Source organism: Pelophylax lessonae (genome assembly GCF_965119305.1).
Source record: "Pelophylax lessonae genome assembly, chromosome: 1".
Taxonomy (NCBI): Eukaryota; Metazoa; Chordata; class Amphibia; order Anura; family Ranidae; genus Pelophylax; species Pelophylax lessonae.
In genome coordinates, this window is record NC_138768.1 from 697937337 (window position 1) to 697952989 (window position 15653).

General features: G+C 40.9%; 1 protein-coding gene across 1 annotated transcript in view; it reads left to right on the top strand.

Moving 5' to 3' along the window:
• The first annotated feature begins 4771 nt into the window (after positions 1-4771).
• Positions 4772-15653, top strand: part of GALNTL6 (polypeptide N-acetylgalactosaminyltransferase like 6) — a 1801337-nt gene continuing 1790455 nt past the window's right edge. The window contains exon 1 of the mRNA XM_082264335.1: positions 4772-5398. Within this exon, the coding sequence (XP_082120461.1) occupies positions 5264-5398 (135 nt within the window). The 5' untranslated portion in view covers positions 4772-5263. The remainder of the gene's footprint in view (positions 5399-15653) is intronic.

Genomic DNA, 15653 nt, shown 5'->3' on the forward strand with positions numbered 1-15653 from the left:
GTGGTATTTGATCACCGCAAGGTTTTTTCTTTTTTGCTACACAAATAAAAAAAATACCGAAAAGTTTGAAAAAAAAAACATTTTTTTTGTTTATGTTATAAAATTTTGTAAACAGATACATTTTTTCCTGCACTGATGAGCACTGATGAGGCCGCACTGACAGGCACTGATGAGGAGGAACTGATGGGGTGGCACAGATAGGGTGGCACTAATATGCAGCACTGATGGGCACTGATAGGCGGCACTGATATGTAGCACTGATGGGCACTGATAGGCGGCACTGATATGTAGCACTGATGGGCACTGATATGTGGCACTGATAGATAGCAATGATATGCAGCATTGGTTGGCACTGATAGGTGGCACTGATGGGCACTGACATGCAGCACTGATGGGCACTGATAGGTGGCACTGATGGGCACTGATAGGCAGCACTGATCACACAGATGGGCGGCACTGATGGGCACTGATAGACGGCACTGGTGGGCAATAATGGACACTGGTGGGTGGAACTAATAGATGGCAATGATGGGCACTGGTGGGCATCACTGATGGGGAGGGCACTGGCGGGCTCCCTGATTGCCATCCCTGGAGGCCATAGTGGACATCCCTGGGGTCGTGGGTGGGCATCCCTGGGGTCATGGGTGGACATCCCTGGTGGCTCTAGTGGCACCTCCCCCCAAGGGTCTGCACTGCTAATCAGTGCTCTGATTACCAGCACAGACCCCCCCCCCCATTAGGAGAGCCTCAGATCGGCTCTCCTCTACTCGTGCCTTCAGGCACAAACTGAGGAAAGCCGATCAATGGCACTTCCTATTTACAATGTGACCAGCTGTGATTGGACACAGCTGGTCACATGGTAAAGAGCCTACATCAGTAGGCTCTTTACCGAGATCGGAGACACACCAGAGCACCTATCGAAGCTCTGTGCGCCCCCCGGCAGGGTTAGGATAATACAACCACCTTCCCGCCATCAGTCGACTACAGGGCAGGCGGGAAGTGGTTAAAAGTCAGCAGATACACTTTTTATAGCTGCTGACTTTTAATAAACACAAAAATGACTGGAACTCAGCTTTAAAACTAAATCGAAATTGATGTCAAAAGTAACACTGCACACCAGTGCATGTAGATTCACAAACGTGCACCACAACATAATAATAGCCCAAAGAAGACAGAAATAACCTAAAAAAAAATGCTAGCTTATGAAAAATTTACTGCAAATGCATATCACGGCGCATGCAAAAGCGCAGAGTAAAGGAGCAGTTTCTGGTGTAAATGAGCCCTGGGCCAGTTCACAGCATAGAAACACAGTCTGTTTCTGATGCTTTTCTGCATGCCTGTTTTTGATGTATTCCAGTGAATTATTGATGCATTTGGTTCACTTTTGATGCATTTTTGGTGCGTTTTTGATAAATTCCATTGCATTTTTTCTCCCTCTTTCTTCTTCGCCTTATGGGGCAGTTCACACCACATACAGTCCAATGTGTTTTTTTTTTTTTTTCTGCATCAAAAACGCATGGATAGTAGGTTATATATTTTTCAATATAATAGTTCACACTAGTAAGGTCAGTTCCAGTGCGTTCCAGTGCGTTCCAGTGTGTTCCAGTTCCAGAAAAAAAAGTAGAATTTTTTCTGCACTGGACTGTACTGTAATGGTCAGTTCACACCAAAACGCAGCCTGGATGCGTTCCAGATGCTCTTCTGCATATGCCTTTTTAGTGCATTCCAGTGCATTTTCCCCCTTTTTTTTGTCTTCACCTTAAATAAGAACATATGTGTTCCAGTGAGTTTTTGGTGGGTTTTACTACGTTCCAGTACAGTTCAGTGCAGAACAAATACAGAATGTTCTACTTTTTTTTTTTTCTGGAACTTGAACGCACTGGAACTGATTGCACTGGTGTGAACTATGCCATTGAAAATCATATAAACTACTATCCATGTGTTGTTGATGCAGAAATAAAATGCAGTGGACTGCATGTGGTGTGAACTGGCCCTAAGAAGAAACAGAGGGGGGGGGGGGGATGCACTGGACTGCATGAAAATGCAATAAAATATGTCAAAAACGCACATGCAGAAAACCATCTGGAATGCATCCGGAATGCGTTTCTATTGTGCGAACTGGCCCTAAATAGGGACATGTGTGTTTAAGTGCATATAGGTGCGTTTTTGATGCATTCCAGTACAGTCCAGTGCAGGAAAAATGCAGCACGTTCTACTTATTTTTCCTGTTACTGACTACACTTGTGTGAACTATGCCATTGAAAACCATATCACATACTTTCCATGCATTTCTGATGCAGAAAACAAACACGCTGGACTGCATGGGGTGTGAACTGGCCCTAAGAAGAAACAGGGGGGGAAATGCACTGGACTGCATGAAAAATGCACTAAAATGCGTCAAAATTGTGCATGCAGAAAAACATCTGGAACACATCCGGAATGCGTTTCTATTATGCGAACTGGCCCTAAATAGGGACATGTGTGTTTAAGTGCATTTAGGTGCGTTTTTGATGCATTCCAGTACAGTCCAGTGCAGGAAAATTGCAGCATGTTCTACTTATTTTTCCTGTTACTGACTGCACTGGTGTAGACTATGCCATTGAAAACCATATCACCTACTATCCATGCATTTCTGATGCAGAAAACAAACACGCTGGACTGCATGGGGTGTGAACTGGCCCTAAGAAGAAACAGGGGGGGGGGGAATGCACTGTGCTGCATGAAAAATGCACTAAAATGCGTCAAAATTGTGCAATCAGAAAACCATCCGGAATGCATTTCTATCATGCGTACTGGCCCTAAATAGGGACATGTGTGTTTAAGTGCATTAAGGTGCGTTTTTGATGCATTCCAGTACAGTCCACTGCAGGAAAATTGCAGCATGTTCTACTTATTTTCCTAGAACTGACCGCACTGGTGTGAACTATTCCATTGAAAATCATATAACCTACTATCCATGCATTTCTGATGCAGAAAAAAAAACACGCTGAACTGCAAGGGGTGTGAACTGGCCCTAAGAAGAAACAGGGGGGGGGGGGGGATGCACTGGACTGCATGAAAAATGCACTAAAATGCATCAAAATTGTGCATGCAGAAAAACATCTGGAACACATCCGGAATGTGTTTCTATTATGCGAACTGGCCCTAAATAGGGACATGTGTGTTTAAGCGCATTTAGGTGCGTTTTTGATGCATTCCAGTACAGGAAAATTGCAGCACGTTCTACTTATTTTTCCTGCAACTGACCGCACTGGTGTGAACTATGCCATTGAAAACCATATAACCTACTACCCATGCATTTCTGATGCAGAAAACAAACACGCTGGACTGCATGTGGTGTGAACTGGTCTTAAAATCCAGTTTCCTTTAAAAAAAAAAATAACGCATTTATGAAAAACTCACTAGTCCAGCTGCATGGACAATCGGATGAAGTCGCAGCTGCACTAGCGTGAACCTAGCCCGACTCTCCGCGATGCCTACTATAGAACGCACGCCAGCGTACAGCGACAATGTGAAAGCCTGGACATGAAATAAAGGGATGCCAAGGTGCAGCCTCCTCCAGCATCCTTCTTGTGTGTGGCTTTTTTCTGCTGGAGAGCCACATGGCAGCAGCATGTTAATACCCTCAGAGACAGGAGGAGCAGCATCCTCCGAGCTGAGGACCAGAGCCAGCTGCCTGAGTCTTTAGTCCCAGTGTTAAAAGCTTCTGTTCATATCCCCACCCCCCCTTTCTCCACTCCTACATCAGCCTCCGTGTCAGCAGCATCAGCATCAGCAGTAGCAGCAGTACGGAGACAAGTGGAGTGGTCTGCTCACAGCACACAGCACACAGCTCACAGCACAGCAAGTCCAATATGTCATATCCAACCGCTGAGATCACTTGAAAAGTTGGGGGGACACAAGTCAGCCTGGAAGTTGCCGGATTGCATCTCCAGCCCACGTCTGAAGATCGGAGGCTTCTTCTTGACACTGTCAAAGGCTTGGTCTGGAAGGAGATGATTTGTGTGCTGCTTGCTGGTTACATGGACGGTGCAGTGTGACAGCATCGCCTCTTTACTAGATCCTCCCTGCACCACCTTCTCCTCCTCCTCATCATCATCATCATCACAATCATCAGTCCTCCTCCTCCAGGCTCCCTCCAGCTTCCAGCTTGTTTATAGAGCAGAGTGGGACTGGGAGGGATTGTAGGCACCGGTTTAGAGCTCATCCACGTGTTTTTCCACCAGTGGGGACTGGAGTTCTCCTGCACACACCTGCCTCTGTGTACTGGGAGAGGAGGATTTCATTGTGTCTTCTCTGATTGTCCTTTGGTCCCATCACTGAGGCATGACGATCTGAAGATATTCTTGGGGATCGATCGGGGCATGGCATTGTGTGCAATTGTCGGCTGGTTAAGTCCTTCACTGAGGAGCAAAAGGATCTGTTGAGAACTATTCAAAGTAGAGAGTGCTGTCCAGGACAACTCTGCTTATTGTTCACCTACCTGTACTAACATCTACCTGTGCTTACATCTACCTGTACTTACATCTATCTGTACTTACATCTTCCTGTACTTACATCTACCTATTGTCGGCTGGTTAAGTCCTTCACTGAGGAGCACAAGGATCCATTGAGAACTATTCAAAGTAGAGAGTGCTGTCCAGGACAACTCTGCTCATTGATCATCTACCTGTACTTACATCTACCTGTACTAACATCTACCTGTACTTACATCTACCTGTACTAACATCTACCTGTACTTACATCTACCTGTACTTACATCTACCTATTGTCGGCTGGTTAAGTCCTTCCCTGAGGAGCACAAGGATCCATTGAGAACTATTCAAAGTAGAGAGTGCTGTCCAGGACCACTCTGCTTATTGTTCATCTACCTATACTTCCATCTACCTGTGCTTAGGATCTTCTTCTCACAGGTTGGCCAAAGCAATGAAACTTTAGAATGTATTGTAAACGTTCTCTTTCACCTGCACCATATAAAACTTTGACACTCTGCACCTGATTGTCCTATTAAAAAAAAAAGCTATCTGATTGGCTTGCCACCAGCCCTGATACATGTGTTTCTTTGTTATAAGGCAAATACTTTTATTATTTCATTTGCAAGGGATGTCACCTAAATGATTGTGGATCTCAAATGTTTAAAAAAGCTTCCCTGGTTCACTGAACTGCTAAAGTTTGAGGGTACAAAGTAGTTGCTCCCCATCTGCTGGGAAATCTTTGTGGATTATTCAAGTTTCTAGGACCATTGATACACTTTTCTACTGCCATGAAGAGAAAGCAGAAAAGATTCTTTCAGATGGTTTTGCTCTTTACAGTGGCTTTAATTTTCCTGCCCAACATTGGTCTTTGGTCGTTATTTAAGGAGAAACAGCTCATGAAATCCACTGATGGAGCAGATCAGGTAAGCCACATGGAACTTGATTGCTTGGCCCTGCTGGACAGAGATGCTGCATAAGCTTTCAATATGCTCTTTGAAATCTGTTTAAGTAAATAAGCTTAATAGGTAATGCTTCCTAAAAAGGTGACGATTGGTAACGCAATCCGAAACGCTTCTCTTTGTATCTGATGAGAATGTTGCTCTGGGAAACTTCTATCAGAGTAGCAGGTGATGAACTTGTGCTTGTTAAAAGTCTGGGCTGGCTATGGAGGAAAGTGAAGGTGCCTGTGGCAACCAGAACCATCTGTCATTTTTAGTGTTGGTTAGGAACTTAGTTGGACCCATTGCTATGGACCATGTCATCATCTTATCAGCTCTTAATCAAGAGGTTTGTCTTGTGTTACCTTGAAAGGCTTGTTGTAAAGGCTTGCAAATAAAAAAATTCTACTGTATCATTAGGTGTTTAGTACAACGTAGTTCTGTAGCGAAATCATGTGTATATATACTACTTGCTGTTAAATGATTATGGGATTATATGAATTTAAGGGTATATGTTATTTTATAAGGTAATAAAAGGAACCGACACTAATAACTGAAAAAGCAGAATTGAGCCCTGGGTGCCTTGAGGTACCTAATCATAAATTGTTTTATCATTTAGTGACCATAGGAGTCTAGGGAGCGTAATGGGCAAAGCCCTCTGAGCCAAAGTTGGAGCTGTGGCCCAACTTCTCTTACCAGCTTATAGATATAGATTATTGATATTAGATTTCTGCAGACACTTCTAGGGGTTTGCATTTCACTTTAGATGTCATTGTAGAAACTTTTATTTGGATGTTTTGATTGCTGGACAAGGCAATATTTAGTCTATCAATACATTAGGACCTTATTGCTTAACAAGTAATGAAATACTATAGAGGTGTGGAGTAGTGTTGCGCTACCTCTATGCACAGTAATACAAAATTTACAGTAAGAATATAGTATATCGATGGTATAACTTCACTAAGTTTAAGGATATAACTTTCAGTACTAGCTGCAGCCTCATATCATTAATCCCCCCCCCCCCCCCATATAGTTACCCATAACAGTGCAAGAGCCTTGTCTTCTTTAATGAAATACTATTTTTGTTGCTGTATTTTTTTTTACATTTTGAAATAGCCCCCAAAATGGTTGCCTACACTGGGTTTGCATGATAAGCACACTTTAAGAAACTATTGGCGACTGGTATATTGCCTCGGTTCCATTATTTGTAGCAATGCTTGCTGATGCATTAACACATAGCAAGGACTGGAATATCACATGCTTTGTAAATGTATTCTGAAATATTTACATATTCTGCCTTATATTTACAAACTCCACTAGCAAATTTCTTACATTTGGACCGCAAAATCGCATGACAAGTCGTTTTCCATTATTTTCACTGAGCCCCATTCATATCAGTCGCACCGACTTCAAAGTAGTTCCTGCACTACTTTGCCACGATTTCATTGCATTTTGAGCCATAGCCATAGCCATTGCTTTCAAAATTGCGTCAAAATCGTGGCAAAATCGCGTCAAAATCGCATCGCATAAGTGTGAAAGGGGCCTTAGGCTAAGTTCACATGTAGGCGTTTTGGGGCATTTTTTGGGGAGTTTTTCTGCTCTAGGATCAGCTCAAAAAACGCCCAACAATACAAATCCTATTCATTTCAATGGCCCCTGTTCACATCTGAGCGTTTTGACGTTTTAAGCAAAATGCCCAACGCTCAAAAAAGTACATGAGCTTCTTTTTGGGCAGATTACAGGCGTTTTTATTTTTTTCCATTGGTTACTAGTCAACCTAAAAATGCCTGCACAAAAACGCCTGTAAAACGCCTTAAAAAAAACGCCCATAAAAACGCCTGAAAAAACGCCTGTAAATAGCAACGCCAAGATGTGAACGTAGCCTTACAGTAATTAAATTATTACTTTAGCTTACTGCTAAATGGGGCTATTTTCATTGTTGGTGAACTTCTTCTCACTTAAAGTTTCCCATTTTTCCCATAAACATAGTTAGTTGTTTGAACTGAAGACAGGTTCCCTTCACTAAGAATAAAAAAAACTCTATTACCCAATCAACACATATGTGTCAAGTTCTCATTAAATAGAAAAAAAAAGTTTAGAAGCTGAGACTGTTTGACAGGGGAATCTCTGAAACAGAGCAGCCCCCGTTCTTATTTGTGGTGCAGTAGACAGAAATACGCATAATAATAATTGAGAATCCTGATTGGATCTACATATCATGTTTCTGACAGTGCCTGGATAATCTGCTTCCTTGCTGTCAACTTTCATTTTTCATTTTCAGTTGTTATTCCTTCAGCTTTTAAGACAAGGCAGTGATATCTCTTCATTTGAACATGAGCTATGAATCTGTTCTGGCCAAATTAAAACCAGGAACTATTGCATATTGATAAGCACGGCTTATTGGTGTTTCAAAGTTGCAGCTGATGAATACCAAGTTATAACAGTTATAACGGTGTTATTTTAGCTGGGCTAGCATTCATGTGCATGCACATTCATAGCAATGCTTGGAAGAGAAATAGAATTGGCTTTCTCTGCAGCATTTGTAGCCTTTTGTATGTACTACTGTGATGTTTCGGATCTATTAGAAATGAGATCTGTTTAAGGGGAAAAGTCTTGAATTACGGCATACTTCTTTGACATTTAAGGTGTACACTACTTCCATGATTTGGCCTTTGGAAGCTTTACAATCTCTAGTCAAGCATATGACCAAGAGTCCGAAAGGGACCACTTCAACCAGCAGCTTCTTAGGCTGATGTCCATCTTTGGGACAACTTCAAAAGGAAAATGATATCAATGTATACTCTAATTTATGTTTAAAATCCAAAATCATACATATTCTAATTGTGTTTTATTGATGGATATATAGTTGAAATTACAATCCAGTATTTGTTTTTTTTTTTGTGTCCTTTTACCTACATTTAAAGCAAACTTGAAATAAGCAGTAAAGTAGCTTAGTAGTTATTACACTTGCACTAGGGTTCTTGGATCAAATCCTAGCCAGGAAACTGTCTACATGGAATTTGCATGTTTTCTCTGTGCTTGCATAGGTTTCCTCCCATACTTGGCCATAGTATGTGAATGCATAAGAGATAGGGACCTTAGGGGTAGATTTACTAAAGGCAAATAGACTTGGAAATGCAGTTGCTCCAAAGCTTAGTAATTGAGATGAAGCTTCAATTTTCTAAAGAATATTAATCACATGCAAGGGAAATTAAAAAAAAAAAAACAGGAGCGAACGTGACGTCACTCTTGGCAAGGTGAAGGGATGGCAATGCATTTGCAGAGCATGCGTGCTGCTTCCTCAGGCTCTAAGGAGCACACGTGCTCCTCAAAGGCGTCACCATCCCTTCACCGCGCCACAAGTGATGTCATGCCCGCCCCTCCGCTGTACCTGGAAACCTTCACCTAGCCAGATTAAGACTCCAAATGGAGGTCTTCCCTCTCTGTCCATCCACATGCAGCGGGACCCATGGAACTTCTGATGCCTCGGCAGCTGTGTTTGATGAGCTTTTGAAATTTACCTTCTTGTAACTCATTTTTAATCTTGCGCTATACATGTGTTTTTAACCCATTACTACACTCAGCTGGTGCTTGTTCCCATTGTCTGTCATTCTGTATTTCATCCTAGAGTTGGCTTCTAGCGCTAAAACGGTCTGCCTGGAGTGTTTATTAGCCATCTTATCTTGAACTTTTTTATTCAACTTCCTCATTGAACCATTTTGGACTATGAACCTTGCTTATCCCCTATAGGGTTTCTCCTTGTTATCTGCGCCATTTCTATTGTCTTTAAGCTTGTACCTGATTGGGTGAAGAAAGTCAGCAGAGCTTTCGCTCATTTACTAAGCTCGACCGCACTTCCAAAGTGCAGAGTCTATTTGCCTTTATTAAATTTAACCCTTTAGAGTGCAAGCTCCTTGAATACAGGGACTGATGTGATTGTGCAATATGGGCTGTGTAAATTGTTGGCACTATATAAATATCTATAAAAAAAAAAAAAAAAAACATTTGGGCCCATGGATTTCAACACTTTCGCAAGTGTGCAAATCAGGAAAGACAGAGAAATTAAAGAAGATATTATTTGCCTTCTTGTTTCAGGTTAGTAACTGAAAGCATTAAATGTAGAGGCTCAGAATGACAGCCAGGCAACTAGCATTTTGTAAAAACTTGGTTAGCAATAACAGGTTGTTTCCCACATGGCAGGTCTCTATTAAAAGTATTTAACATGAGAATTTGTAAAATGTGTTTAAGATGCTCCTCTACGAAAACAAATGAGTTTTTGCTAAGTGTCAAGGTGCCATGTGAGCTTAGTTTCTGCGATGACAGCTGTCATAGATACCAACTGAAGTTAAGGTCAGCTAGAGAACAGTATCAAAGGAAAAAAAAATAACTTAAAGTTCCTTACATATTCTTGTTCTGTCATATGAGTATAACACAGCTGCTAAGATCTGTAGATACTTTGCACAGCTCAGCTTGTATGGCACTGTCCTGGTATTTTATTATTGTGCCGGGAAAATCTGAGTAACTGGACTAATGCATTCTCTAAATGATAGGCAAAGGCCTGTTCTAGATCTAAACTACTAACAGTATTGGCATTTAAAGAAGAGGTGAGTAAAAGCCCTTCCCCCTGTAACTGACACTAAAGAATATTGCAAATTAATTGTCAAATCCTTATGTGTCTTATTTGCACCCGCACCAAACATAAACACATGAGTGGAGATGAGAAAACTTTTACAATTCTGCTCCTGTATGTAATTCATAGTGACAATGGCAACATTTCACGCTAATCTTTTTTTGTTATATTATAAGGAACGTCTTTTCTTTTTTTTTACTTAGCCCAAAGTAAATTAAGGGCTTTGCACCCTGGAAGTACTTTAAACAGAAAGTGTACCTTTGTCAAGACTATGAACACTACATTGTTTTCAAATTCATAGCAAGCAGTAATATATCCTAATAGGCATCTCTGAGCTTTCTAGCTGCATTTAAAGTGTTAAAATAAATATCTCCTAAACATGCCCCATTTAGGAGATATTCACCTTGGATGCAGCCAGTGACGTCATGGCGCATGCGCTCTGAAGGTCCAGCATACCAGCCCAGCTTAACCCAGGGCTCCCGAGCACATGCGTGCGAGTGACGTCTTTGTTGCTCTGGCCACTCACTGAGCTAGATTCTCTGAACCCGAAAGGCGGACTGGGGGAAGATGGAAGTCCGCTCTGCGGTGACAGCGTACTGCTGGATGGTTTAGTTTGAAGGTAAGTATTTTATATTGTGCTAATATGTGATGCATACTAGCACATTATGCTATTATTATGCAGGGGAAAGTTTTATTTTTTTTTATTGCAGCCGTTTACTACTGCTTTAATTTACAGTAATTTATCCTTTAAGTAGTATAAAAGTCCTCACTAATAAACCAATCCCTTGAAAAGCATTTTCTTTACTTAAAGTACTCACAAACAGGTATTATCAGGATCGCTGAGCAGCTCTTTCCCAAACAGCTGGTTGGGCAGCACATACTGAGCAGGTCCAGTGATCACATTGTTTGAGACCCAATATCCCTATCACCATGCCCCATCCTCCTAGACCTGGCTGCTGTAATACATTAGAGGAAGAGCAGTGGAAGGACTTATGTGCTGGGTTAAGCTTCAGGTCTGCCTTTGTGTGTTCTCCGGCAGCGTATGAACAGCTTTAGTCCAAGACGGGAGCGCATACACAAGCAAAGACTATGGCAGTAAAAATATCACAGAAAAATGTAAACATTCACTTATCACAAGATCACAACAACGACTCGAAAGATGGGTTTTAGTTAGCTCCTAACAGCCAACAAGAACATTGTTATCTGCTTGTACGTTTTCTGTGTCTTTGTTGGGCATTTTGAAGCTGAATTTCTCCAAAATGCCTACAGCTACAAAAGTGTGAGTTTTTTCCCAAAGAGCTGTTTCTGCTTGTTTGGAATAAGTAAGTATTTTTATGTGCATAGTCTTGACTTATGTTCACTTTAAGACTTAGAAAAAAAACTTCTTTGCTAAAAAAATAAACACTTTGGTTTGATGCAGCAATCCAAAAAGAAATGCACTACTTATGTGCATGAGGATTTTTTGGAGTTTTTAGCTGGGGGTCAGGAGGACTAGATATATTGTAATATCATAATTATATAATCATATATATCTTATATGGATCCTTTGTTTGAGGATAGCAGTATTTGTATTGTATTGAGCCTTCACACTAAGCTAATATGGTGTTTGGGTCTATTCCAGGGATCCTCAAACTATGGCCCCCCAGCTGTTGCGGAACTACACATCCCATCAGGCATTGTAAAACTCTGACATTTACAGACAGGACTAGGCATGATGGGAAATGTAGTTCCTGAACAGCTGGAGGGCCATAGTTCAAAGACCCCTGGTCTATTCACATCTAAGCATTTTAATGCACACATTCTGATGCATAGCAGTGCATCTACATAGGTTAGCCATTGTCTTTTATGGGACTAGATTACATCTGTATGATATGTTGATGTTGAGTTTTCAATTTTTGAAGTGTTGATGAGTGTTATCGAGTCTACTAATAGCAATGCTTGAACATTTGCATGGGAAGGTGTGAATGCAGTAATAAACAGCTTAACATGGTGGTTTCACTTGATATTTCCAGTTTAAACATTTAATTGACAGACATAATATGCAGAATATAAATTTCATAGTTTATGCCTTCTCTCTCCTTCCCTACATCATGCTGACTGGCTGTGCTGCTTTTTATTGCTCCCCAATAAAAACAACTGATAAGATGAGGTTAAAACCAATTAAGAGCCTCCTCAGGTAATTCGGTAATAAGTAATTTGAACATTGGAAGTGTTATAAGAGTTGTAATGCACAGAAATGTATTAGCTTGTTGGACAGTATTCATACAGCCTAGCCCGGTGTTTTTCTCTTCTCAATGAGAAGTAGGAGTTAAGTCTTTTATTAGTTCAGACATTTTCTGTGTATTTGACATGTTGAGGAAAAGCACTGGCCAATCAGAGGAGCATAACTGAGTATTGGTCAGAGGTAAGTAGACATCATAAAAATACACCTCTTCAATTGAAAGGGTTAACAATTGTTAAGTTATAATGAGCTTCTGGAATGACCATTTTTAATGCACGTAGGGTCTTCTGGAGTTCATCTTTAGGATTACGATTCACAATTTTTACATATTTGAGATGAGAAATAATGTACGCTGAGAGGTATAAATAACATAAAAAACAGTTCATTAAAATACATATTTCCAATTAATATCCAACTTCCTCAATATTAAAAATACAGGACTTCAGTTCTTGAGTTTATTTACAAAGCATGCAGCCATTTGAATAAGCAGTATTAGAACGATATCAAAATTAGATTAGGTTGAACTTGATGGGCTTCGGTTCTTTTTCAACTCTTTGTTGCTATGTTACAAGGAGTGTGAAATGACAAATACAGACAGTTAATCAATCATACAAATATCTGCACTCAGACAATACCAAGGGGAATGATGGAGACAATGACATTTGTTCTCAGATTTTATCAATTTTTATAAACACAATCAATCAATATGAATAGGATCATGGCAGCCATTTGCTATGTATAAACCTGTAATCAGATGATGAACTGTTGTCTTGAAATAAGAAAAAAAATGTTTTCTAAATACAATGGAGGAATATGAATTGCCAAAGGTTGTCCTCAATAAGTAGGTGAAAAAAAGTCATTTTATATATGGAGACTACAGCAGCTAAATATATGTGGTGATTTTATTGTGGCAAGGTCAGTGGTGGTGATCATATAATATAGCTGTAATCTCCAACCACTGCTGAATGTGGACGTTTCTGGGATGCCAGGATTTGATATGGGATTGTGCACATTCATTAGATCATGCTCAGTGGTTAGAAATATTGTGGCCAAAAATTTTAAAATTGCATCAGATGATGTAATATTGTATTATTTTCATGAAACCGTAAATAGAAAATAGAAAATCACAGCAGTTCCTTAGCAGCATAATTGCTAGTTATACAGCATTGTGAGATTATTACACAAAGCAGTTTAAAGTGGTTTGAATGAGGACTCGCTGCTTATAGGAAACATATCCAAAGAGAAACAGTTCCTTTTTTGGCTGTCAGGTCGACCCTCTGGGTTAAACACCTTAAGTCACTAACCTAGAAAAAGCAAACCAAATAGGGCTTCTATCCCTTCTGACCCTTCTCTCACCTGTTCTGTATACTTTTTCTGGGTGACTAAAACAGTGCTGGTAAACATAATAGCTAGGCAAATAAAATGTTAAGAAGGACATCAAAGACCATCCTATTTTTCTCTTATTATTTTATAAAAGAATACTCTGCTGGTATAAAGTTCAGGGCAACAAGTGTGCTATCAGCTATTCTGATAGGCAAAGCTCCAAAAACTCAAGTAGTGTCAGAGCTTATTCCTATCTTTTTCCCCACACACATTCCTTTAATAACTGGTCTCGTTGGTCAATAGAAATGCACATGAGGAAAACAAAGGGTTGGAAAGATTTGGCACAAAAAAAGCCCTTTGGAACTGACTGAGATTCTGCTGTAACTGCAGGGATTAGGATGCTGCTGAAAATGTATGCAGGCACATCTACTCTAAAGCTTCGTACACACGAAACGATTATCGGCCGACCGATCGTCCGTCTTTTGTCCAGAGTGGTGTTTTGTTGGTTGGAATGTACCTAGACAGCACACGAATTTTCTCGCCAGACAAAATTCTACTTCAGAAGTGATGTCATGTGTTGGTTTGCTTTCTTTGTGTTCTTTCTTCTCTGAGCATGCCCAGACTTGCTCATTAGATCTTTCACTGTCGAAATCTGTACTGACTGCACGAAAATCGGCCGTGTTTTGACGGCGGACAAAAAGTTTATAGCCTGCACACCAGATTTTTTTCGGCCGAAAAGTCGGAGTCGGTTGTCGGAAGTATCATACTAACAAGCTGAAAATCGGCAGATCGGTCGTTGGACGAAAATTCCCTGCCGATTTTCGACGCGTGTGTACGAGGCTTAACACTAAATGTGCTACGGTGTTCAATGGAAACAATACCAGTGCAATGGTGCTCAACAGAAATACAATGCATGATCAGTGCTCACTGGAAAACTATTTTTTCCTCTCCTAGGGCTCATATACACCAGCAGTTCCTTGTGAAATGGGATCTGCACTGGATTTATTTTCAAAGGGCATTTGAGAGGAGGTAACCCCTAAACCCCAGGCCACCATGCTGCAAACCCCTAAACCCCATGCCACCATGCTGCAAATGTTTCTTCTCTCTTCATTGCTCCTAGATCACATTCCACTTGCATTGTTGACAGTCATGTTAACAAGTCACCTCTAAAAATCATGGGGCACCCTACAGCCTACATGGCATACGCCCTCTCCAGTATCTCTTCATATACTTGATCCCTATAGTGTCTCCACATATCCTTCCCAAAGCCTTCCAGACACTCATAGATACACAACCTTACAAACACCCATAGACATGCAACCTTCCAACACCTACAGACTCACAATCTTCAAGCACCCACAGACACACACCCTTCCAACACCCACAGACACGCAACCTTTCAGACACCCACAATCCTCATGCCACAGTGTGCATCTGGATAATCTAAACATGAAATTGTCTATTTCACACAATGCTGCAGGTGCATTTTTATATATTTTAGGTTTTGCTGCCAGCCCATTTAGCATTAATAAACACAGTACATTTTAACATACAAAACAATGAGGGTTATTTACTAAAACTAAAGGGGGCAAAATCTGGTGCAGCTCTGCATATAAACCAATCAGCTTCCAGGTTCTATTGCCAAAGCTTAATTGAACAAGCTGAAATAAAAAGCTAATTAGCGACCATGCACAGCTGCACCAGATTCTGAGTGCTCCAGCTTTAGTAAATCCCCCCACTGTGTTGAACTGATGCATGCTGAGGCCGTGAGCAGCAGCCGCTAGGCATGCCAATTCCTTGTATGAAATATCCCTAGACCAATCAGCACACTGAGCCTAATGTAGCAACTTGATGAGACTTAGTATAAAATCCCTGTAGCCTTGGTTCACATCTGTGCTACATGCTGTATGCAGCCCATTCATTTCAGTGGACTGCTTTATCCATGAGAAATGCAGAGAAAATGGCACTGCATCAAACTGCATGGGGCAGTTTGGTACAGACGAAACATGCTCATTTGCCAATACATGAGGTTGCCAATAAGAATTAATTGGCACTCCCCACACATC